This window comes from Felis catus, chromosome D3 (genome assembly GCF_018350175.1).
Source record: "Felis catus isolate Fca126 chromosome D3, F.catus_Fca126_mat1.0, whole genome shotgun sequence".
Classification (NCBI taxonomy): Eukaryota; Metazoa; Chordata; class Mammalia; order Carnivora; family Felidae; genus Felis; species Felis catus.
In genome coordinates this window covers 53208384-53233718 of record NC_058379.1, presented here as the reverse complement: position 1 = coordinate 53233718, position 25335 = coordinate 53208384, and the positions used below count along the sequence as shown (strand labels likewise).

The window sequence follows — 25335 nt, the reverse complement described above, 5'->3', positions numbered from 1 at the left end:
GTAGCCCTCTCTGTTAAATAAAGGTTCATCTAGTGTCAGATCCCTAACTCTTAGTTGAATCAGAGCCCCAAATTATATACTATATTCAGAATATTTTCATATTCTGAGTCTTTAAGACTCAGTAAATACATTATATAATTTTCCTTAAATTTTAAAATGAGAGTCTTCTCCCACTGTATTTCAATCATATACATATATTTCCTATTTCTCTGTAGAAGGTACCTTGGCAATTGGGTTCCTTTTGGATAGATCCTCTCCCTCTCGAAGAGCCACAGGGGCAGTGATCCAGGCACGCTTTTGCCGCATTAAGTGAGTGTGTTTAGGAAGCAGATTATTTTCATTTCTTGTGTTTAAGGCCTACAACAATAAAATATTGTCAAAAATTATTAAGTATCCTAAGACATTGGTAAGGTATTCTGTAATTTATTAAAACTTTAAAAATAGTTCTGCAAATCTTAAGGTATAAATTTCATATTTTTTAACAGGTTTGATTTTCAAGGAGGAAATATACACAATAATGATATATACACTATGGAGTTCTAGTGAACTCCATAGGCGTTCAGGAAATTGGCTCTAGACTGGTAGAACAGTATGGTTTTATTTTTATCAGTAAGAAAAGATTTCCCAGAGTGAAGTGTCACAAAGTCTCATTAAAGTGTCCAGACTAAGGTCCAAGATGGAGTCACCTATGCCAAGCCTCACATCAACAAATTGGAACTTAACAAATTTCTGTGCTAGGCTCTCCCAGAAAAGGAAGGCATAGGCCAAGCAATCAATAACTACCAGATCAGCACATTATCTGCCCCAGCTCCAAACTGACTGCTGTAACCAATCAGCAAATACCCAGTATAACTTCCTATTCTTGCTCACTTTGGTATATAAAACGCTTTCATTTTGCACAATTCTTGAAGATCCTTTCCATTTTCCAGCCTGGAACTTCCCTGTTCATGAATCACTGAATAAAGCCAACCATATCTTTTCAAGATCTGTGATTGTTGGATTTTTCTTTCAATAGGCTAAGTTAGTGACCATACACATTGGCAAATTAAAAAATAATATATACTGTGTTAAAAATTCTTTGGTTGTTTTTTTTTTACTGAAAATGAAGTTTAATTTTTCTGTGGTGGCTTACAGTTTAGAAATGAATTATTAAATGTTTTGAAACTAAATCTTAGTAACTAACCTGTGGTATCAATTTAACTAAAATAGAGTGAAAGTGTCAGTTAATGAATTTATTGTTTAAAGCATGAAGTAAAGAGTTAAATTGCCCATCTTTTGTTTTCAGAACCTTAAGTAGAAAAGATTTATTCTATATATTTTCAGTTGGGCTTTAATAGACAAATATTTTATCCAAGGAAAATTTCAACACAGCTGACCTAGTATATTAAGATCAGATAGGATTATTGTACTAGGTTTATCATTTTATTTATTTTGTTGCTCTACATAACAAGTATTTTTTTCAGACACTGGTTATCACTAGGTCATTGATTTTTTTTGCCGTTGAAAAATTTTTCTGTAACTTAAAAAATTAAATTATGTAATAAAACAATAAATTAACATTAAAGTTCATAATGTAAAACTATTAAAACTTTATTCTATTTTTTCTCATACTTCAGAGTATTCACTGTTAATTGCTTAATGAATATCTTTTATGATTTTTTCTTATGATCATACAGTTGCACATGTATAAAGCTCTTCTTCCCATAAAAATGGAATTATACTCTGCATCTTACTCTGCCCCTTGATTTTTCATTCAGTACCTCATCATGGAGATTCTTCATGTACCGTAAATTGTTTTACCATTCTATTAACGAACATTTAGATTGTCATAAAAATGTTACATTGAACATCCCTGGATATATGGTTCCTGTGCACATGATAGAGTGGGAATTGTTAGGTGTAAGGGAGTGTGCATTTTTAATATATGTGCTGCCGAAGCGAGCACAGGGAGTGTGCATTTTTAATCTGGTATGGCATAGCCAAATTGTCTTCCATGAAATTAAGCCTCTGAGTCCAAAAGACAGAAATAATCCCCTCGGTTCCTTACCTCTAAATGGAGTCCATTTCCAAAGTTAAAGCAGATCTGGAAAATAAAATTATTTGTTGTTTAATGTAATTTATCACTCAATTCAGTATAAATCCTTTGTTAATTAATAACTTACCACCTAACACATTATAGATATTTAAAAAAGGTTTAACCACCACCATTACTATCCTCCTTTGTCAAAAGGAAACAAATTTTAATTTTCCCCTTTGCCTCCCTGCCACGACCAGGGCTAGAGAGAGGAATCTACATTCTTTTGATCCACACTGCCTCCTCCAGGAAACTCAGAACACAACTAATATCTGAAGAACAAAAACAGGAACTCTTCATCTCGTGTTCTCAGGTACGCACATAACTTTCCTCAAGGCCTTTAGTATGAGATGCACCCTCTACTCCTGGCCCAGCTAACTCCCATCATCCCTAGGATCACCCACACGACTGCCCATGTTTGGACTTCACACCTAAGTCCCCCCAACCCTTTTCTTTGGTTCTTATCAAGCACTGTCACACTTTGGGCTTCATCATCACACAGAAGTAAATATAGTTGCAGTTACTCTAAAATCTGCCCAATAAACTCCTATCCTTTTGACTTTTGCTGTCCTTTCTTTATAGTCTATTAATCTCTTGGTTTCATTTATCCCTTGGCTTACTCTAGACCAGTTCTTTCTCACATGATAGCCACATGTGGCTATTTACACTTAAATTTAAATTATTTGAAATTAATAATTCATTTGCTCACTATCCACATGAGGCTAGTGGATTGAGAACGTTCCCAACATTAGGCAATGCTAGTAGATTACTGCCAGCCATTCCAAAGATGTTGTCAATGACTCTGCGACCCCTCATTCTCTTGACTTCCTAACATTCCTGCATCACTTTTTCACTAACTCTGTAAGCTCATTATTCTCTTTGATTCTGACCCTGTACTGGCAAAACTGGTAGACGAGGCCATGGAGGCTGAATGGATCCATCACATCCATTCACTCTCCAATAGCTGCTCCCTCCTCAGGGGTGGAGGCTCCTTTCTAGGGTGACCATATGTTTCCATTTGCCCAGGAGAGCCTGGATGACACCTGCTGTACTGGCACCCCAACTGTTATGACCCATTCACTCTCAAAGGTGTGCTCATTTAGACTATACATTTTACAGTTGCCTTATCTTTGTTTCTCTTATAGCAGCCCTATAATACCATTCTGAACTTCAGGAGACTGCCCCAATCACACAGACCCACACCTCTGAACGCATTCACTCTTAGATCACCCCACTTTTCATTTGGTATTGTAACTTCAATTCTCCTTTCCTTCCCGGCCTTCTCCAAGACAGAGGTGTCCTGATGCCCTTCCAAAGTCAAACATCGTCTGTGTGATTTATCTTCACCTTTTCTACTTATTTTCCTACATTTATCTTCTCAAGAACCTCACTCCTTCCACTAATTTTTTTATCTTCACTCATCACTGGCTAATCAAACATGTTTATTTCCTTCCCGTTGACTAGCCAAATATATTAAGATCTTCCCTACCTGTCCCCGTCTCTGCTAACATTTAATCTGCTACATATTCTTTTTTGTACTATGACTCCAAGCTGAAATTGTCTATATTTATTGCCTTCACTTCCCCACCTTCCATTTGTGCATTAATTCATTATAATCTGCCTTCAATTTGGATTTTCTTGGTCTTGTTTGCCTTTTCTCATCTACATCTCAGGTCACATGGGTCCACAAAGGCCTTGGTGATAAATCATGGAAAATAAGGCTTTCTTCAACATTTCTAGGTCTCTTTCACCTATTCACATCTCTTTGAAGGCTCCTTGCAGGGTCTGTTCTACATGTGGATCCTTCATCTTTCTTTCTTTCCTCTACCTTCGACATGTTCTTATCTCTACCCCTGCAAAGAGAAATTCCAGGATGCTCAGTCTCTAGTCTGAGCTTCTCTGGGGCAGACAAACAACCACGGCTAATTTTCGATTTTATGGCCAGATATATTATTTCTTCCTCACCTCATCCTCTCTATTATTGGCTAGGAATGCCACAGACATCTCTACTCAAAGTTATGCTCCCCAAGTTCACATATTTTCAAAGGTGGCACGGTATGAAAAACAAGCAAAAGCAATGCTGAATGGATTATACTTCTCTGCATGTTTCTCTGGTGGGAATTTTTGAAAGGGAAGAGTAGTGACTAGATCCAAGATTCCTCAGTGTCACATCATCAGGAGACACTCTTAAAATGTAATGTATCCCTTGCCTAACCATTGATTTCTTTACTTTGTACTGGCCATATTGAGGGATTGATAAAAAAGTTACCACTTTTATTCTTCCCTAAACTCTTATTTGGTCTAGCAAAAAAGGTATAATAGTTACATGTTATTTTATTAAATGTTATCATCCTAAATATCATTAGTACATAAATAAAAATAGTTCTCTATTCAAATGCAAACTCTTTATGAGAGTATTTCTTCATTGATTTTTTTTTCCTGGAATGTACTTTTTAGATGTTTTTAGATGTTATTTGTAAGAAATGTAGACAATCATATGGTTATAAACAGTGTTTCTTAAACTTTAACATGCATTTTGCTCACCGGAGATCTTGTTAAAAATAAAGATTTCAATTCAGCAGGTATGCAGTTCAGTCTTATACCCTGCATTTCTACTAACTCTTTGGTGATTCTGACATTGTCAGTTCTTGAGTAGCAAGAACCGTAGAATGTTATAGGAGTAGCAGTTGTTCATTTAGGATTAAAGACATGAAGTTTGCCTTATTTACTACTGTCTCAGTAGTTAACACAAGAAACTTTGTCCTTCCTGATTGCTAATATCTTGAATGCAGAGAATCTTTTATTTCATGAATTTAACATTAAGTTTTTAATTGAAAATATATGCAAAAGTAGAGTGAATGGTACAACGAACACTCAAAGCAATACTTAGTTTCAATTAGCTAGCACACACTTAAAAATAGATTTTTTTAAGGGGTGCCTGGGTGGCTTAGTGGGTTAAGCATCCGACTTTGGCTCAGGTCATGATCTTGTGGGTTTGTGGGTTCGAGCCCTGCGTCGGGTTCTGCGCTGACAGCTCAGAGCCTGGAGCCTGCTTCGGATTCTGTGTCTCCCTCTCTCTCTCCCCCTCCCCTGCTCTCTCTCTCTCTCTCAAAAATAAACATTAAAAAATTTAAAAAATAGATTTTTTTTTGAGATTTAGGAATGACTTTAGATTTGCATAAATGTTGCAAAGATAGTGCAGGGTTCCCTTGCCCATTTTCCCCACTGACTTCTTAAATAGCTACTATACACTTGTCAAAATTAAGATACTGACATTGGTATATTTATAGAATGTAGAGTTAGCTAAATTCCAGACTTAATGTCCTTTTTCTGTTCCAGCATCCAGGTAGCATCCCATACTACAACTGGAATATCTCCTCTGGTCTATGACTGTTTTTCAGTCTTTCCCTGTTTATGATCCTGACAGTTCTGATACCGGCCAAATATCCTGTAAGATGTCCTCCAATTTGGTTTTATCTGTTGATTTATTTCACGATCAGACCAGGGTGATGTGCTTTTGGAAAGAACACCATGGAGTGGTGAAGTGCCCTTTTCATCACATTGTATCAGGGGTACAGGATAGCCATATGACGTTGTTGGCCTTTGCAGGTTTCTCCACTGTGAAGTTCTACTTTTCCCTTTCTGTACTCTATTCCTTGCAAGTGAGTCACTAAGTCTAGCTCTCCTTTAGGGTGGGGACTGGGGGAGGAGAGAGATTAAGCCTCACTTCCTATGAGAGAGGCATGTACACATATTACATGGGATTCTTTGGCAGGAAAGCTTCATTTCCTCTTCCCTCATTTGTTTATCCATTTAATCATTTATATCAGTATGGACTCATGCATATTTATTTTATTCTGTGGGTTATAAACCAATACTATTTTATTAATTTTGTGGTTCAAATCAAATAGTTCCAGCTTTGGGCACTGGAAGATCTTTCAGGTTAGATTCTGTTCCTATGTTTGACATGTTCCCACCTTTTTGTATTTTGAGCTCTCCCTTACTGTCTAGCATCACAAGATGTTCCAGGGCCATCTTCTATTTCTCCTATTTCAGCTTTATAATGAGCCATTTCTCCAAATAGCCCTGAATTCTAATAGGGGGGAATGGTATTAAGAAGCCAAGATCTGGACAGAGATGTAGTACACCCATTATGAAATTGTTCCCAGTCTCCTCAGCCACTTTTTCAGGTGAATCATAAAAACAGAGTTTTTCTTAACTTTGTTATTACAGAAAAGACTCTGTTGTAATTATTTTTGACAAGCAGTATCAGCTGGTGCAAAGTGCATGACTTAGGAAACAGTCATACCTAGATTAAAATCCTGATTCTGCTCAATAAATTGCTTTAATTTGTTTCCTTATGTGTAACATAAGAATTAATAATACATCTGTGGCAGACATTTTCAATTGTATAGCTAATTGTCATTTCCTCTCATTTTAGCAATTACAAAACCCCATTTTGTTCAGGTAGCAGGTAGACACTGCCCAGGTGATGGAGCTGAGTAATGATTGGTATATGCCAAAACGTCATAGTCTCCTTCACTTTGATGGTGACTAGTTTATGCGTAAATGTGTGTATTAGTCAGGTCAGGCTGCCATAACAACACTATAGATTGGGTGGCTTAAACAACAGAAATTTATTACTGAGAGTTATGGAGGCTGGAAAGTCCAAGATAAGGTACTGGCTAAGTCAGTTCCCAATAAGGACTCCCTTCTTGGCTTGCAGACAGCAGCCTTCTTGCTCTGTCCACACATGAAGAGGAAGAGCTTGAGCTTGGGCTCTCTTGTCTCTTCTTGTAAGGGCACTAATCCTATCACTTTGGGAGTTAGGGCATCTACACAGGAATCGGGGGTGGGGTGGGAGGACACAAACATTCAACCTAGACCAATGTAGAAGAGAATTTTGGCCAATGAGATATCTGGAGAGCCTGGAAATGACTCTCCTCTTTGATAAGAAGAGAAGTATATGCACAGCCTCTCTTTTTACTTTCTTCTGGAGATTGCTGAGCAAGGACATGACATTTGGAATGGCTAGAGCCATCTGTGACCACGAGGAGAGAGCTAATAAAATGACAAGAGAAACCAAACTGAAACCATAACATCTCTGAGGTAAAAAATTGGTCAAAACTGGGACCACCCCATCTATGGACCATTTTTTAGAGATATTAAACATTATTTTTGTTTAATCTACTTTCAGTTGGGTTTTGTTACTTGAATCTGAAAGCACATATTGCAGGGTTATAGTGCATATTGAAAGATAGCACATATGAGAGTGATTATTGCAGTGATTGGCATATAGCAGGCATTCAGTAAATAGAACTATGATGGTATTTCCTTAATTCTATGATCTGCATTTTCTTCATCTTAAAATTTCTGAAATTTGGATTCATTCATGCCTTCAATTTCCTGAGCTTCTACAATATGCTATGGTATGTTCTTATCCTCTTGGATTCTTACTTGTTCGAGAGACAGACAAAAATAGGCTGTGATAGCTGTAAAGAAAATTAAAGCAGGGACAGGGTGGTAGAGAGTGATTTAGGACTGTGAGGAGGCTCTCAGAAGAGATTCTATGTTCATAGAGACTGGAATGGAATGGGGGAGTAAGTCAGGCACACCTTCTGGCAAATGGAAGGGTCAGGCATGGGGGAGGAATGGTATCAGTAATCCAGGTTGATGCTGCAAGAGGGAAGTGAGTCAGTGGAGATGATGTTAGGGCTTTTGGGTGTTGGTCGTCCTGTTTCTTAATCTGGTTGCTGATCCTATGCTATGTTCGGTTTGTGAAAATATAGCAGTTCAGTACACTTGTGATTTGTATATTTTTTCTTGTGTTATAAGAAATAGGTACAAAAATTGATGTGCATCTTTCTTAAAGCTGAGGGTGTCACGGAATAGTTCTACAAATAGTTATGTAAATGCTATCTGCATTTTTATAGCACCTACAGCAGTAGCCTGTTCTCACAGACACTTAATAAAATATGATGGACTGAAATAATTGCTCCACACTTGCACAAAACAAAAACAAAAAACAACAAAAAAACCAAGAGAATTGTACTAACATTTTGTTAATTGTGAGACTGCTTATTTGATTAAGGAAATAGTTAAGATCTTAACTACTCCTTTCTACTTACTCCAAGTAAATAATCTGGATGTTTCCAGAGCACTTCCTTAATTTGTACAAGCAGTTCTCAGTGGGGGGGGGGGGGATTTCACACACAACTTCCTCCCCCACCCTGGAGCCATCTGGGACATTTGGTAACATCTGCAGACATTTTTGGTTTTGAAACGAGTGTGGAGGGGCAGGGAGGTTGTCAAACCAGGGTGAGGTGCTACTGGCATCTAGTGGGTAGAGACCAGAGATGCTGCTCAATATCCTATTATGCACAGGATAGGCTCCCCCAACAAAGCATTATCTGGCTCCAAATGACAAAATGCTGAGGTTGAAATACCTTGATTTAGACCATGTGTCTTTGATAGGAAGCTACTATAATACCTAACCAAGAAGGTCATACAAATTTCAGGAGACCATGGATTTATGCAAATTTCCAAATTGCAGGCAATGTAAGTGGAATAACTGACACTCTGACTTCTGTCCTCCATTCCTACTTCTTCCCACTTGCCTTTGAACATTTCCAGCTCTGTAAGTTTAAGTGACATCCTGTGGGGATGTGGTTAAAGGGTTTCAAGCATCGCAAGAATGCCTGGGCGAGATGACCATTATGGCTTCTCCCAAGTATGAAATCTATAGTTTTTTTCTCACAGGAACTTGGCGACAGAAAAGTTTCATGTGCAAAATGCCTTTAATACTGAAGAGAGGGGAGCCTGGGTGTCTCAGTCGGTTAAGCATCTGGCTCTTGACTTCGGCTCAGGTCATGATCTCACGGTTCGAGGGTTTGAGCCCCGCTTCAGGCTCTAGCAGTGCAGAGCCTGCTGGGATTCTCTCTCTCTCCCTCTCTCTCCCTCTCTCTGCCCTTTCCCTGCTCACACGCACTCTCTCTCTCTCTCTCAATAAATGAATAAACTTAAAAAAAAAAGACTGAAAAGGAAAAATAAACTTCTAGTCTTTGCACCCAAAGAAGTCGTATTTTTATATAAACCATAAAAATCCTTCAAAAGCTTTTCCAATTTACTAAAGTTAAAAAAAAAGTTTTTATTTTTACCACTGGATCCTACTCATCTTGTCAAACTGGACTTCCTGGTAACTGGCAAGAAAATAATTTTTCTTTTGGCAGAGGCATGAGGGCAAATCAAACATCACTGCAAAAAATGATTAGTCAATGTACTGTTTGTTCTCAAGGTCAGCACCTTTAAAAGACTTCCTATTATGAAGTCACCTTTATGAGTTTAACAAGCAGAATTCAGGAGGACTTATGAGTCACTAGATGACATCTCCTCTTGATTAATTCATTTTTGATCTGAAATAGATGATCTTGAAGATTTATTCCCTGTTTCTGAGTCCATAGTAAGGTGACTCCTTACACGTTAATATCTCAGACCAGTAGATATCTTATTAGAGATAAATGTAGAGGGATACAAAGTAGTTTAAACACCATTCCAAACTTGAGGCATTCTATTCTAATGGCTTATTTCTATTCTGGCAAGTCAGTAGTGTGGTCAATAGACAATCTTAAGGACTCAAACAGAGATGATCTAGCATGTACCTGTTGTTGTTAGTTAGTCAAACTCATGCCCATCCCCTGGATAATCACAGAAACACCTGTGTTATTCTCCATTCTCACCCACCCTTTCAAAGAAGAAGAAGGTGTTAAAATTCTTTGTTTCTCCATTTTACTGTGTGGAAGGCAAAACCAGAAACTGCTCCCAAGGATCCTTGGTTTATCCCCAATCCATTCCTAAGCTTTGTCAGCTTTGGCGAAAATAATCTAATAGAAATAAAATGACATTAGGGCCATGGATGCCACTTGTTTATTTCCATGATCGCATATCCTGATTTTTCTATTTGTATAGACAGAGCTAGACTAGCCTCTGTAGCCCCAAGAAGGTCGTGGCAGGACCTCTGTAATGACATAAACTTAGGTTCAAGTGACCCAGTGCAGTAAGAGTGGACCAGTAATTTTGGTGAGCTACTCTGATCAACCTGATAGGGTCAGATTTATGTTAGAATTTCACCTACTATACTCTTTCTCTTAATCTTGCTTAATTTTTTTTTTCTTGAGGAAGGGGACGTAGTTTTTACAAAATGTCTTTTTTTATGGCTAAACATTATAATTCATTTAGAAAATACCAACTTAAAAATGTCTATAATATTTTATTCAACTTATATGTGACCCATACATTAAAGACAATTCCTAGAGTAGCTTTATTAAAAAAACTAATCACGGGGGACCTGGGTGGCTCAGTCAGTTAAGCATCCGACTTGTGCCCAGGTCATGATTTCATGGCTCATGGGTTTGGGCCTTGCATTGTTCTCTGTGCTGACAGCTTAAAGCCTGGAGTCTGCTTCAGATTCTCTCTCTGTCTCTCTCTGCCCCTCCCCCACCTGCACTCTCTCAAATATAAACATTAAAAAATGTAAAAAAACAAAAAAACTGAATTTATATATACACTTCTATTTGTTTTCACAGTTGGTACTTAAAAAAAAACCTCAATAGCCAAGAAAAGCAGTATTTTTAACTTTAATGTTTCAATTCTGAGCTTGAACTTTAGATAGTAAAACTACATACTTTAAGACTGAATGTAATAAATTATATGATTTGTCATAACCTTTCACCTGCTCTTATAATGTTTGGGCTAATCTTAATGTAACAAATAGGGCTTTGAGTGAGTCATATTGATGACTTTAAAGAAGCTTTAGGGGCGCCTGGGTGGCGCAGTCGGTTAAGCGTCTGACTTCAGCCAGGTCACGATCTCACGGTCCGTGAGTTCGAGCCCCGCGTCGGGCTCTGGGCTGATGGCTCAGAGCCTGGAGCCTGTTTCTGATTCTGTGTCTCCCTCTCTCTCTGCCCCTCCCCCGTTCATGCTCTGTCTCTTTCTGTCCCAAAAATAAAAATTAAAAAAAAAAAAAAAAAAAAAAAGAAAAAAAAAAAAGAAGAAGCTTTAAAGAAGAAGATATTTTCTTTGGAATTATTAACTGCCCCCCAAAATTTTAAAATGTGGATTTGGCAATGCTGTGCTACCCTTGAGTTGTTAGGTCACATTGCGAATTCTTACTTCAAGGTGAGTTTTGTGTCATCATAGACCGCTCCTATATCTTCCTGGATATAGACGTTTAAACTGAAGGTCCATAAAAGTCCATGTTATTTTATTTGGTCCTTAAAACATTTTTTTTAAAATCAGAGTTGCTAACAAGTAATTAAATGTAAGCTTTTAAATATTTAATCTTTTTCTTCCCAATTATTTTCTACTTTTTTTTTTTTTAATTTTTTTTTTCAACGTTTATTTATTTTTGGGACAGAGAGAGACAGAGCATGAACGGGGGAGGGGCAGAGAGAGAGGGAGACACAGATTCGGAAACAGGCTCCAGGCTCTGAGCCATCAGCCCAGAGCCTGACGCGGGGCTCGAACTCACGGACCACGAGATCGTGACCTGGCTGAAGTCGGACGCTTAACCGACTGCGCCACCCAGGCGCCCCCCCAATTATTTTCTAATAGGGATGTTAGCAGTGGTTCTCAAGCTTGAGTGGCATCAGAATCACCTTGTTAAAATACAGACTGCCAGATTCCAGCAGAGAATTTCCAGTTATCAGTCTGTGAATCAGGGGGCATAAGAATATGTAGTTTCCTGGTTATGTTGATGCTTCAGGTCTGATCACACTTTTGAAAACCATTGTATAAAACCAGAGTAGCAAAGGAAAGGGAAGAATGAGCCTGGATAATTCATTGACTGGATAATAAATCCTCAACTACAAAGATGTGTGAAACGACAGATTCTAAACTAGGAAATACAGGAACTGAGTGATTTCTATCGCAAGAAGATTTTTCATTTTAGAAGTAGCAATCAATATAACAGGATTACTTTAAATAGTGTTTCCTCCTCTTTTACATCTTTTCTAGTTTAAGTTTGGCTGATCTTGAGCATTTATTATTTTTGAAATATTTTACCATTTTATCGTTATTTGTTTTCTATAACTGCTATGAATGCTTTTGGAATCAGGAAAAATCTTAGTAAATCTATATAAATGATCTCACATAATTTGATAGACAAAAATGATGCTGTTTCCACCTTTTTTGCTGTAATATATTCCTGAAAATTACACTAAAAAAATGAAGAAACCAGATTTCCATCCCCCGAAGTTTAAGAAAATCACGAGCTTCAGACTGTCCCTCTTCACCATTAGATGGCACTGGTCTGTCAGTAAGGCAACAGTGTACTCCAAGGTTCAAACTGGAAAACAGGCATTTTCAATTGGCCTCAAATAAGTGAAGGCAAAATTAAAAACTGTGAAAATCAAGGGCTTTAGAAAGTTGTATGAATCTTTTTGCAGGACTATTATCTGTGAAATTAGGCCAATCTTAATTTACATTTTTTGTCTCTCTTTTCTTTCCTTTGTAGAAAAATTCTAATTTGTAATGAAACTAAATCAATAATCTGGAAGTTCAGGTCAGACTGATGACTAATTAGACAGTAAATATGTTTTAAAAAATTTTTTTAATGCTTATTTATTTTTGAGAGAAAGAGAGAGAGAGAGAGAGAGAGAGAGAGAGAGAGAGAGAGAGAGAAAGAGAACAGGGGGTGAGGGCAGAGACAGAGGGAAACACAGACTCCAAAAAAGGCTCCAGGTTCTGAGCTCTGAGCTGTCAGCACAGAGCCCAATGCATGGCTTGAACCCATGAACTGCCAGATCATGACCCGAGCCAAAGTTGGATACTTAACCAACTGAGCCATCCAGGTACCCCAGTAAATATATTTTTTAAACAAAGGAAATTCACATTATTCCAGCTTTCCCAAACATAGAAAGATGCTTTGACTCTTTTTTTTTTAACTTATTTATTTTGAGAGAGAAAGAGAGCACGAGTTGGGAGGGGAAGAGACGTAGAGAGAGAGAATCCCAAGCGGGTTCCACATTTATCAGCATTAAGCCTGATGTGGGACTCAGACTCACCAACCGTGAGATCATAACCTGAGCTGAAGTCAAGAGCCTGATGCTTAATCGACTGAACCACCCAGATGCCCCAACTCTTGGGTTTTTAAAGACTACTTCTGTGTCCCAGACAATGAGCTAGTGTACAGACAAATGACATTTAGATTCTGCTCTGAAACTCACAGTGTAGTAGGAGAGATAAAGAATATATAAATAACTATAACATAGGGTAGAAAAAGTTAATTGTGCAAATGACAGCTGCAAAAACAGTTCTGGGGAAATGCAGAAACCACTTTCTGCTAGGGGAATCAGGAGAGGTTTAGGGAAGGAAGTGGCAGTGGGCTTGGCCTTGAGAGGGAGCAGAATCTGTGCAGATTGCAGGAAGATGGAAACGATCCATTCAAAGGCAGCATGTGCCACTATATGGAGATGGAGGGCAAAGAACAAGAAGTTTGGCAGTTTGGCACCTAGACTGTGATACAGTGGTACGTAGAAAATAAGGACAAAAAGTTGTGCTAAAATTCTTCACTGATCTTATAAGTGGGAGTCATCGACAAGTTCTGATTAGGGATACTCTAACACTAGAGCTCCAGAGGTTTTCTGGCAGTACTGTGGAAGATGAAAGGCAGGTGACACTTTGAACATTAGAGTAATAAGCCAGAGGAGATAAAATGAGGAACAGCATAGAGGAATGGCACAAGGATGGATGGGTGAAGGCAAGTATTTATTTATTTTTAATGTTTATTTATTTATTTTTGAGAAAGAGAGAGACAGCATGAGCAGGGGAGGGGCAGAGAGAGAGGGAGACAGAATCCGAAGCAGGCTCCAGGCTCTGAGCTGTCAACACAAAGCCTGATGTGGGGCTCGAACTCACAAACCATGAGGTCATGACCTGAGTCAAAGTTGGACACTCAACCGACTGAGCCAACCAGGTGCCCCAAGAGAAGGCAGGTCTTCATTAGGACACAGCTAATCCTTGACAATGCTTCATACATGGAGGATACGGGAAGGGGTGAGAGGATCCTGAAAATCTGAATGGCTAGAAGGATGCAATTCTCAGAGCGCAGATTGTAAACCTGTTAAGCTTAGATCTTGGGGAAACCTTTTGAGTAGGGAGGAAAGATAGTAGACAAAAAAGTAGGGCACTGCAAGGGATGCAGTGGGTCAGTTGATGTGTGTGTGTGTGTGTGTGTGTGTGTGTGTGTGTGTGTGTGTGTATCACATCCATTTATCGATGGGACATTTAGGCAAATTCCATGTGTTGGCTTGCAATGAACATATGGGCACGTGTATTTTTCAGTTAATGTTTTCATTTTCTTCAGAGAAATACCTAGAAGAGGAATTGTTGGGTCATACGGTAATTTTATTTTTAATTTTTTATGGAACCTCCATACTGTTTTCTATAGTGGCTGTACCAATTTACATGATCAGTCTTGGATGACTGTATATTTCCAGGAATTTAACCATTTCTTCCTTGCTGCCAATTTGTTGGTATGTAAATTGTTCATAGCAGTCTCATGATCATTTGTATTTCTGTGGTATTGGTTTTAACTTCTCATTTCTGACTTTATTTATTTGGGCTCTGATACTTTTCTTGATGAGTCTGGCTGAAAGTTTATCAATTTTATCTTTTAAAAAACCAGCTCGTAGTTTCTTTTCTATTTAAGATGTTTCTGCTCTGGTCTTTATTACTTCCTTCCTTCTACTAACTTCAGGCTTTATTCTTTTTCTAGTTCCTTCAGGTGAAAGGTTAAATTATCTATTTGAAATTTCTCTTGTTTCTTGAGGTGGGCCTGTATTATTATAAGATTCCCTCTTAAAGCTGCTTTTGCTATATCCCATAGACTTTTGGAACATTGTGTTTTCATTTTTGTTTCTCTCAAAGTACTTTTTAATTTTTTCTTTTCTTTCTTTCTTTCTTTCTTTCTTTCTTTCTTTCTTTCTTTCTTTCTTTCTTTCTTTCTTTCTTTCTCTCTCTCTCTCTCTCTCTCTCTCTCTCTCTCTCTCTCTCTCTCTCTCTCTCTTTTTTAACAGAGAGAGAGTGCATGAGCAGGGGAAAGGGGCAAAAGGAGAGAGAGAATCCCAAGCAGGCTCCATGATCAGTGTGGAGCCCAATGCAGGGCTTGATCCCATGACCTGGGGTCATGACCTAAGCTAACATCAAGAGTCAGCTACTCAACTGACAGGGCCGTCCAGGCACCCCTTTCCTCTTTGATTTCTTCATTGGCCCAACAGATGTTTAGTAACATGTTTGAATCTTTATGTGTTTGTGTTTTTTCCAGATTTCTTCTTGCAGTTGATTTCTAGTTTCATACCATTGTGGTCAGAAAAAATGCTTAATATGATTTCAATCTTAAATTTATTGAAATTTGTTTTGTGGCCTAACATGTGATCTATCCTGGAGAATGTTCCATGTGCACTGGAGAAGAATGTGTATTCTTCGGTTTTTGGATGAAAACATTCTGTAATAATCTATTAAGTCCATCTGGTCTATTGTGTCATTCAAGGTCAATGTTTCGTTCTTAATTTTGGTTCTAGATGATCTATCCATTGATGTAAGTGAGGTGTTAAAGTCCTTTACTGTTACTGTATTACCACCAATTTCTCCCTCTGTGTCTGTCAATATTTGCTGTATGTATTTAGGTGCTCCTGTGTTGGATGCATAAGTATTTACAAGTGGTGTATCTTTGTGTTGAATTGACCCCTTTATCATTATGTGATCCCCTTCTTTATCTCTTGTTACAGCCTTTGTTTTGAAGTCTATTTTGTCTAAGTATTGCTACCCCCAGATTGCTGTTTCCATGTATATGGAATGTTTTTCTACATCTTCACTTTCAGTCTGTGTATGTATTTAGATATGAAGTGAGTTTCTTGTAGGCAGCATATAGATGGGTCTTGATGTTTTTTACCCATTTAGCCACTCTGTGTCTTTGGATTGGAGCAGGTAGTCCATTTACATTTAAATTAATTATTGATAGGTGTGTATTTATTGCCATTTTGTTCATTGTTTTTTGGTTGTTTCTGTAGTTCTCTGTTCTTTTCTTCTTCTGAGTTGTGACTTTCTTTGGTGCTGTTTGGAATCCTTTCACTTTATTTGTGTATCTATTATAGGTTTTTGGCTGTGGTTACTATGAGGTTCATATATAACAACCTATGTACATAACCATCTATTTTAAGTTGGTGATCACTTAAGTTTGAATGCTTTCTAAAAGGACTACATTTCTGCCCCCCACCTCATGTTTTATGTTTTTGATGTGATATTTAAATATCTTATTATTTTGTGCATTCCTTAACTAATCATTGTAGATATGCAACCATATCTACTACTGTTGTCCTCTTCTACCTACCTTGTTGCTGTCCCCTGCTGTGGAGGGACCCAATTTCTAGGTCCCCTTCACAGGGAATTATTCCATATATAGTTGTGGATTTATTGTGTCTGTGGGAAGAGGTGAGATCAGGATTTTTCTACGTTGTCATCTGAACCCTCCTCCTAATTTTATTCTATTTTTTTAGTTTGCATTGTGGGGAACTTGAAAGAGTAATGGGATGGAGGTACTTTAGAAGAGCGGATATCTGAACTCTCTTCTCATTTCATTTCCACCCAAATTTGTCCTCTCATTCTCCATTCAGCCAGGCAGCACCTGCTTAGCTGATGGAAATAATTGCCATGCAGGTGTGATTTTGATGTGAGACATAGACGTGTTTGGCACAGAGTAGATGCTCAGTAATATTTGCTGAATGAATGAATGTATCAAGTTTCAATTAACCAGAGATATTTGCATTTTCTTGGTTTTTTTTTTTTATTTTAGAGAGAGAGAGAGAGTGCTAGAGGGGGAGAGGGGCAGAGGGAAAGAGAAAGAATTCCAAGCAGGCTCCATGCTTAGCATGGAGGCAGATACAGGGCTAGATCCCACAAACCAGGGATCATGACCTGAGCCAAAATCAAGAGTTGGACACTCAAGTGACTGAGCAACCCAGTTGTCCTGATATTTGCATTTTCAAAAGAGAACAGAGATGAGATGAATCCCTAAATAGAATCTCTCACTATTTGTCTATCACCATTTCTCAGTGGGAGTGCTATAGGTATTCATGAGTAGCTAAATTCTTCTTGAAGGTTCTGAAGAATGCTGGAGGCTTAGCATCCCTGGATTGGAAGTATTAACTACCAGTAGCATCTTGGGCCTTATGACAACCAAAATGCCCCTTTCAAATCTTAGTCCCCCAATATTTCCTTGAGAACACTTGCTCCCAAAACAATCCTCCTACTGGGCTGCACCCTCCCTCCATTGTACTGTATGGGCTTTTCTGCCTGTCTTTGGTTACAACATCCTAAATTTTGGAAAAATCTCTTTTGAAAAAAAAAAAATGAGGCAAAATTGTTCCCAATTGGTCAACAACTCTCTTCTTTCTTGACCCTTTCCTGACCGACTCAACCAAAATTCATCTTTTTAATTTCTTAATAATTTGAACACCTCCCTAAAAATGCTTACTTGTTAATTAGTCTTTTGTGGCTTCCCTTGATATCAGGAAGGCTGCACTCATCTTTCTGTATGTTGTTTTGCCTTACATTCCAGCTACAATGAACTCTTTCATTTCTTCTAAGCACGTGCCCTTGTCTTCAGGCCTTTGCAAATGCTCTTTTCTCTACCTGGAACATTCTTCTCCCTTCTTCTCTTCAGATTTCATTAATTTATAATTATTCTCAGATCTAGGCTGGGATGGTCAGTGCTGGAGCTCCTCCTGTAAGCTCCATAGTAGTGTCTATTCTTTTTATCATTGCTCTTCTGACTATAACCCAATTGGAAATTAGCCATTTACTTATTTACTAGACCATAAACACCATGATGACAGAACATGTCTGGTTTTTTCATGATCTCCCAATGTCAGGTATGTTGTTTAAAATTGAGCAAGGTGTCACTAAACACCTTGGTTAGTTTCTACATAGTTTCTTTTCTTGCGAGTATTACCATATTACCATTTGACTATGGTATAAATACTGGTGTTCTAGATTCCTTGGCTCTAATCCCTAAGCTTTGCATATAATAAAAATCTTAATAATTTTTAATAATTTGAAATAAACAAAAATAGTACAATGTCATATGTGGTATACATTTGATACTTTAAGATAAACTTAACTGAGAAAACAATCTCTCATCATATATGTTTGAAAAGTGTTATTCAACTATTAAAATTTGTGGCACTTTGAAAAACAGGGGAAAAAAAGCTGTGACTAAGACATGCTCAAATTGATCTAAAGCTCATTTATGATTTCAATTAAGGCTTCTGATTTTTACTACAATTTGGCAGTTTAAAAAATACCAATTGCTGTTCAATGTATAATTTTTTCCATATAAATATGGGCATGCTTCATCCATGAATAAACTATTTTGCAAAATTGAGAGCAGTAATTCTTACTCTTCTATATGTCTGATAATTAGATTAACTGGAAAGTTTCTATCAATACATATTTCTGGACCTCAGCCTTAGGGATTTTAATTTAGTTCATCTAATTAAATGTCTAATGATTGGGAAGAATTTAGCCCAAATGAATGCTCATACTTTTTTTTTAATCATAATTCCCTCTAAGTTCAGTATTAAAGAATTTTCTGTTAAGAGCTGACATTTTTCCATAACTTTTTAATTTTTAGAAACAAAAACAAATGTGAAATCATATGTTTCTAAAATCCCTGGATGTAACTGATTACTCTTACAGGCTTCAATACATATCATCTAAATTATACTTGAATTTACTCTAAATTCTGTTATCCAGTCGTATATTAAAACATTAAGCATAATGGCAATTTTTATAATTTATAGATAGTTGAACTTACTTGTTATGTATTGAACTATATATCTCTTAAAAGAACATATGGTGAAGTCCTAACCCCTAATATCTCAGAATGTGACCTTATTTGGAACAGGGTCTTTGCAGATTTAACCCAGCTGAGGTCACTAGCATGAGCCCTAATCCAACACGATCAGTGTATTTATAAAAAGGGGAAATTTGGACGTAGACTCAGATGTGTGTAGAGTAAGATGATAGGAAAAGACATAGGAAGGATGTTAAGTGAAGATGGAGGATAGAAGCGATGTATCTAAGAGGCCAGGAAAGCTAGAGATTGTGGGCGAACCACCAAACACCAGGAAAAGACAAGGAAGGAAACCTACAGATTTAAGAGGGAATGTGGCCCTTGATTTCGGACTTGTAACATCTAGAACTGTGAGATAAATTTCTGCTGTTTAAAACCACCCAATTTTTGGTACTTTGTCATAGCAACCCTAACAAGCTAATACACCAGTAAATATAACTGTTCCTAACACAATTTGCAATAATGGAATCCTTAAAATGTTGTTTGATTTTTAAAAACTAAGCTTACTTAGTCAAAGGCAAAATTGAGGCAGCCACTGGAAAAATCTCTCCAAGTGCCCTCTTTCGCAGCCTGGTGAAGTCTATGACCCTTTCTCCTAATACTATTTTTAAATTTACATAATTAAAAGCATTGGATTATGAATGAATCCCGTATATCGAAATAGTTGTCAAAATTTAAGAAACACCAATCTGTGGTACAGTGATATCATGCACTGCATTATCAACACATTAATAATTAGGTCTAAAAGAAAGTTTATTAGTGATAAGAATAAAGGGTACTTTCAGATAACTGTAGTATGATGTGACAATATTTGTGAATTCTATTGTGACAAAGATACAGGTACTGCTAATTATTATTATTTTTTTTGTAAACCAAAGGGATTATTAAAAAAAAATGTTTTTTAATGTTTATTTTTGAAAGAGAGAGAGACAGAGCATGAGAAGGGGAGGGCAGACAGAGAGGGAGACCCAGAATCCGAAGCAAGCTCCAGACTCTAAGCTGTCAGCACAGAGCCTGATACGGGGCTCGAACTCAGAAGCCGTGAGATCATGACCTGAGCTGAAGTCGGACTCCCAACTGACTAAGCCACCCACACGTCCATGTACCACTAATTCTAAGGCAGTGTCTTTCTTACACTCATAATTTTAAAAAAATGCTAAATTCAGATAGAGATTAGTTAAAACAGATATGTAATTTATTCCCAGCCATGTCTAAGGACCCTGTGAATTCCACCTTTGGAGTATTTGGTAGTTGGTGGATCCCAGGTAAAAAAAAACAAAAAACAAAACAAACAAACAAACAAACAAACCCTTGAAGAGGAGAGATTGGTTTTATTCATAAAATTATTTCTGCTTTCCATTTTGATAGAGTTGGCCTCAAATGACTATGTGATAGTTGTGTGGGTGCCACTCAGTATCACCCTTCTGATGTGTCTCCCTGAACTGCAGAGGAAAGCTAACGACCACGTGTCATAGGCTCCCTTGCAGCTGAAGTTCTAAACATGATTTAGGTTCAATCTCATTTACATGAGATCTGAAAGAAGGAGGTAGAAGCTATGTGTATTCTCTGCTTGCTGGCAAGCCGAGATATGGCTGTAGTTGGGTTTCTGCAGCCATCTTATTACCGCTCTTGTGTCTATCACTAGAGTAATGGGTGTCAAGAGGTAGGGTCCTGGTACATTTAGCTGGCATGCATCCTAGTAAATGTGGCACTGCTCTGGACTTGGCAGCAAAAGTAGCATCTAGATCTTGGCAATTTCCACACTGTGGGGGTGGCAGTGCTGGTTTCTGATCACAGGAAAGGTACCAGCTCCCTAAGTGGTTGGGTTTGGCTGTGTGGCTTTGAAGTCAGTACTGACAACTCAAAATGAAGTCCCCTTCCTCAATCCTTCCTATTCTTATGCAATCAACTTAATGCCCTGAAATAAATCCGTTCTTGCTTTAACTGGCTACAATGAATTGTTATCAGCACTGCAACTGAACTCTGACCCATACAGAATACAATTTATATTCCCTTCTATGAAAGACCCATTTCCTCAAGAACTCCTTGAGGAAGTTAGCAGATGATTGCTTTCCGTTCTACTAAAGAGGACACTTTCAATTTCAAACACCCTGGAGGGCAAAATGCGGAACTGTCCACTGCTCACTGACCAAAAAGAAACATACTCAAATTTATATCACAAAAAGTATAATAGAAAATACAAAGAATACCCCAAAATCTGTTTCAGTTCAGTTAATTACAATCCCTTTATAAAGAACTCAGCTATTGGCTAAGAGAGTAAAAATACTGGGTTGCTAACATAGAAAATATGTGTAAATTATTACCTATTTCTCCATAAATGTACTTCAATTGGCCTGCCTGTTATACCATCTGAGGATAAAGGCAATTTCTTTTCCTACGTGAAAGGAATTTAATATTTAACCCTCAGAGTAAGCCAGGTGCTGTATTAGCTTGGTATTCTCCTTAGCCGGGAGGTATCACAATGAGGGTATTAGTTGCTCTATTATTCTGGAGGCCAAAAAGAAAATCCTAAATTATCGCAGAGAAGTTTTATTAACAAAATGAGCTTGAGCTGAAAATTACCTCAATGACTTCGACAATACGCAATGGGTAAATAGAGTGAGAAAACAAAGTGGTGTGCCAGAGGTTTTAATTATCATATAATTCCAAGAGAGGGTTCACTGAAATCCCTAGATTGGATTAGTCATGTGTTTTTCCCTGTGATAAACACACACACACAAAACAGGAAAAAAATACCTATCAATATAATCAACTAGTATTAACAATATATAAATATATTTTTAAAAAAAAATTTTTTTTTTCAACGTTTATTTATTTTTTTTTTGGGACAGAGAGAGACAGAGCATGAACGGGGGAGGGGCAGAGAGAGAGGGAGACACAGAATCGGAAACAGGCTCCAGGCTCCGAGCCATCAGCCCAGAGCCTGACGCGGGGCTCGAACTCACGGACCGCGAGATCGTGACCTGGCTGAAGTCGGACGCCTAACCGACTGCGCCACCCAGGCGCCCCTATAAATATATTAATATAAAAATAAATATATATTTTCCCCCTCCCCCACTGCAATTCTGAAATAGAGAGAAGGTAATCTTTTGGAAATTAGACCTTTTAATATAATGAATGAGCTTGTGTGGTTTATAAAAATTGTTAACCATTATATAAGAAAACTGAGTATGATTTTGTATCTCACCTCTCTGAACATATATTTTAAGTCTCAGGAAGATGAACCCACACTTAGGAGAACTGTCACTTTATCAAATCTCATTTAGCAAAACCCCCTAAGCCAGGCACATTTCTTAATCATGTGCAATTCCTTTAACAAACAGAAAACAAATATATTTAAAATCCAATCTGAGCACAGAAACCAAGCATAAGAAACGGAGCTCTAGAGACCGAACAGTATTTTCCAGGGGTTCAAGACCTTTTCCCTCGTAACTTCCAAAAAGTCAGTTGGACTGTGGCCCTGCACTTGATTTTCTATCACATTTTAAAAAGGAAAAAAAAAAAAAATCTTACCATTACATATGTTTCTTGTCTTTAACACCAGGACATTGCTTTAAAACACCAACTTTGTGAACTTGATGTTAAACCTGTGTGTGGGTGATTTTAACGGTACCGTGGCTTTACCAAACAAAAATTAAATTGTAAAATGCGGTTTCTGAAAACCCTATTTGTAGCCCTTCGCTGCCGTCTAAGAATACAGGTGTTTCCCCGGTGTGGCCGCTTCACTGAGGCGGACGCGAGGCGGCAGCCCCGGGGACCGGGGAGAACATCGCGAACCTCCTGGAAGGAGGCCCGGCTCCTGCCTCCATGTTGCCCGTCGGAGGGAGAAGACTGCAAACAAAGCCCCGATCTCCAGGAAAGCCGCTCCCGCCTCCTGGCCCGCTACACCCGCAGATCACAGCCCGGGAAGGCGCTGGGGCCGGAGCGTGGCGGGCGGTGGAGCAGAACTTCAGACAGGTCCGCGCACGAACGCGGAGTCGCGGTCGGTTTTCCCGAAGCCTCGAGGTCCGAGCTCGCCGCAGCTTGCCCGGCCCTTTGCCACCCTCCGGTCACAAAGAGGGAGCGCCGGGCTCCGGGCTCTGCCCAGGCGGAGGCGGGCAAGTTGCCCGCCCGCGCCCTCGCCCTCGCCCGGGGCTCCGCGTCCCCGCTACCCGCACTCACCAGAAGAAGCAGCGCGGCGCCCTCCGCGCTCCGCGCCATCGCGCCCGCGCCGCCGCCGCGCCCTCGCCTGGGGCTGCTCGTCTCGCTCGGCGCCGCCGGCTCCCCCGCGTCCCCGCAGGCGCGACCCCGGCTCCGCCCCGGAGCCCCCGCTCTGACAGTCGTTCTCCGCGACCGCCGCGCCGCCCTGCCCCGGGGCGCGGTGCCAGGTGCGGCCGCCGTGAAAAAATGGAACCGGGAGCCCGCCGGAGTCGTGGGCGCTGAGGTGGGGATTCCTCGGAGGAGGGAGGCGCGCGGTGGACTCCCGCCCCTCGTCGCACACGCACCTGGGACCGTGACGTCCCTGGGCTGGGGACTTTGGGTGGCAGGCCCCGCCCCGCCGTCCTCTCCTTCACGTTCCCTCCTCTCGGGAGAGTGGCCGGGACAACGGAGGCTCTGGGCCACCCGGCGGGACTCGGCCTGAGCAGCGTGAGCCGCTCGGCGCCAGCCCCAGGGCAAAGCTGGCTCTTCGGAGCGAGACCTGCCGGCCCCTGGCGAGCGCTCCCGGCCACCCGAGGCCGCCCAGGGGTCCAGAACTTTGTGAATGTGCGCGGGCCCGGAGCTCAGGTGGAGTGGAGAAAGTGTTTCGGACATCCGCGTCCCCACTGCAGCCGGGGTGCCTGCGGCCTGCCTTCTGGGAAAGGAGGTTCTGGAGCAGGATGTAGGTGGCTGGCTCTGTGAAGGCCTCTTGCCTCTCTCCCCAAGGCCTCTTCATTGCTTCCGGCAGGTTTGCAGCTTATCTGGGTAAAAGAGACACAGAAAAAAATCACAGATGATCTAAACGGACAGTTCTTTGACTCTTTGTTAACCAGAAACGGCTAGGAGGAAACTCCAGGGGTTGTTAAGGAAAAGATGGACTCTTTGATATGATTTACAAAATCTCTTACACAAAGCATAACTAGAGGTCAGAATCCTTGCTCCCCTAGCGGTGTGACCTGGACAACTTCTCTGTGTCTTAGTTCCAGATCTGTTAGATGGGATTAGCAACACCCAGCACAAAAGGGCTGTTGTGAAGATTAAATCGGAAAATGCATGTGAAGCCTTCTACGGTGTTTATAGTACATCAGGTTCAATAAATGTAGTTGTTAGAACTCTAATTATTATTGCAGGTATAAATGTGAAGTTGAACTCTTCTTGAAAAACGGAGGCACTAGAATCAGCACCAGGTTAGGAAGCTTCTACGAAACGTGAACTATTGATGTTGGAGTAGTGGAAGTGCCTAGAAAAGTATAAAGTGTTGACATCCTACTAGAAAGAGAAGTTTGGCATTCGCTGTGAACAAAATAGCAGAGTTCCTTCTGTAGTCAAAAGTGCCCTCTTTCTTGTCCCTTTCCCAGTTTTTTATACCCCTCTCTCCCTAGCTCTGATCTTGCCAGTTTTTCAGATCCAGTAAGTTGGCATCTCTTTAGTCCCTTTCTTCCCTAGCTGCCAAGCACCCCTCCCTCTTGGAGTGGAGAGAAACCACGTTCTCCTCTATTTGTTTAGGGCTTAACTGCTGAGTGACTTTTCTCATATTATTACTTAAGTGTTAGTGATTAAGTTAGTTGAGGACTAAGTATATAGGAAGAGTGTCTGCTTAGTTTCCACTCTGTTTCCAGTGCCTACAACAGTGCTGAGTACCAGGGAGGCTCTTAAGCATTGGATGCATAGTTGAGTCAGGAGAGAAGTATGTCTCCTAGTTTCCATTCCTTTGTCTTGAGCTAGACGTGGGTGGTAGCACCTTGGTGATAATTCCCATTCCCCATCACTCTGGGAAATCTAAATAAATAAGGCAGGCTTTACCAAAACACTCACAGATCATCCTTGAAGACTGTATATCAATCCTACCTAAAATTAGTACTCTTGTACCTGAGTCCTATAGGCAAGTATTTATGCCTCATTATCAAGGGTTTGTTTTCTGTTTAGTAATGATGATAATTGTAGCTTCCAGAATGAGAAATAGCTACTGCAAACTGTATTTCTGTTGGATTGTTCGGTCTCCCCCCGAGGCTGACAAAGTCAGTTTCAGAACTGTATTCTTCTAGAAGACATTTATTCCAAGGCTTTGAGAGAGTGTCAACACATACACTATCCAGTGCCATAGTATGTCGTTCTCGAATTAGCTCCCCTTTAAAAGTTCTGAAATTTATGACTC

General features: G+C 39.6%; 1 protein-coding gene across 1 annotated transcript in view; it reads right to left on the bottom strand.

Annotated features, from left to right (window-relative positions):
* The window catches only part of DSG2 (desmoglein 2), a 51983-nt gene extending 27967 nt beyond the window's left edge, over positions 1-24016 (bottom strand). The window contains exons 1-3 of the mRNA XM_023241850.2: positions 23166-24016; positions 2048-2083; positions 223-357 (exon numbers count right to left, since the gene is read on the bottom strand). Of these exons, the coding sequence (XP_023097618.2) occupies positions 223-357; positions 2048-2083; positions 23166-23795 (801 nt within the window). The 5' untranslated portion in view covers positions 23796-24016. The remainder of the gene's footprint in view (positions 1-222; positions 358-2047; positions 2084-23165) is intronic.
* Positions 24017-25335: the final 1319 nt, after the last annotated feature.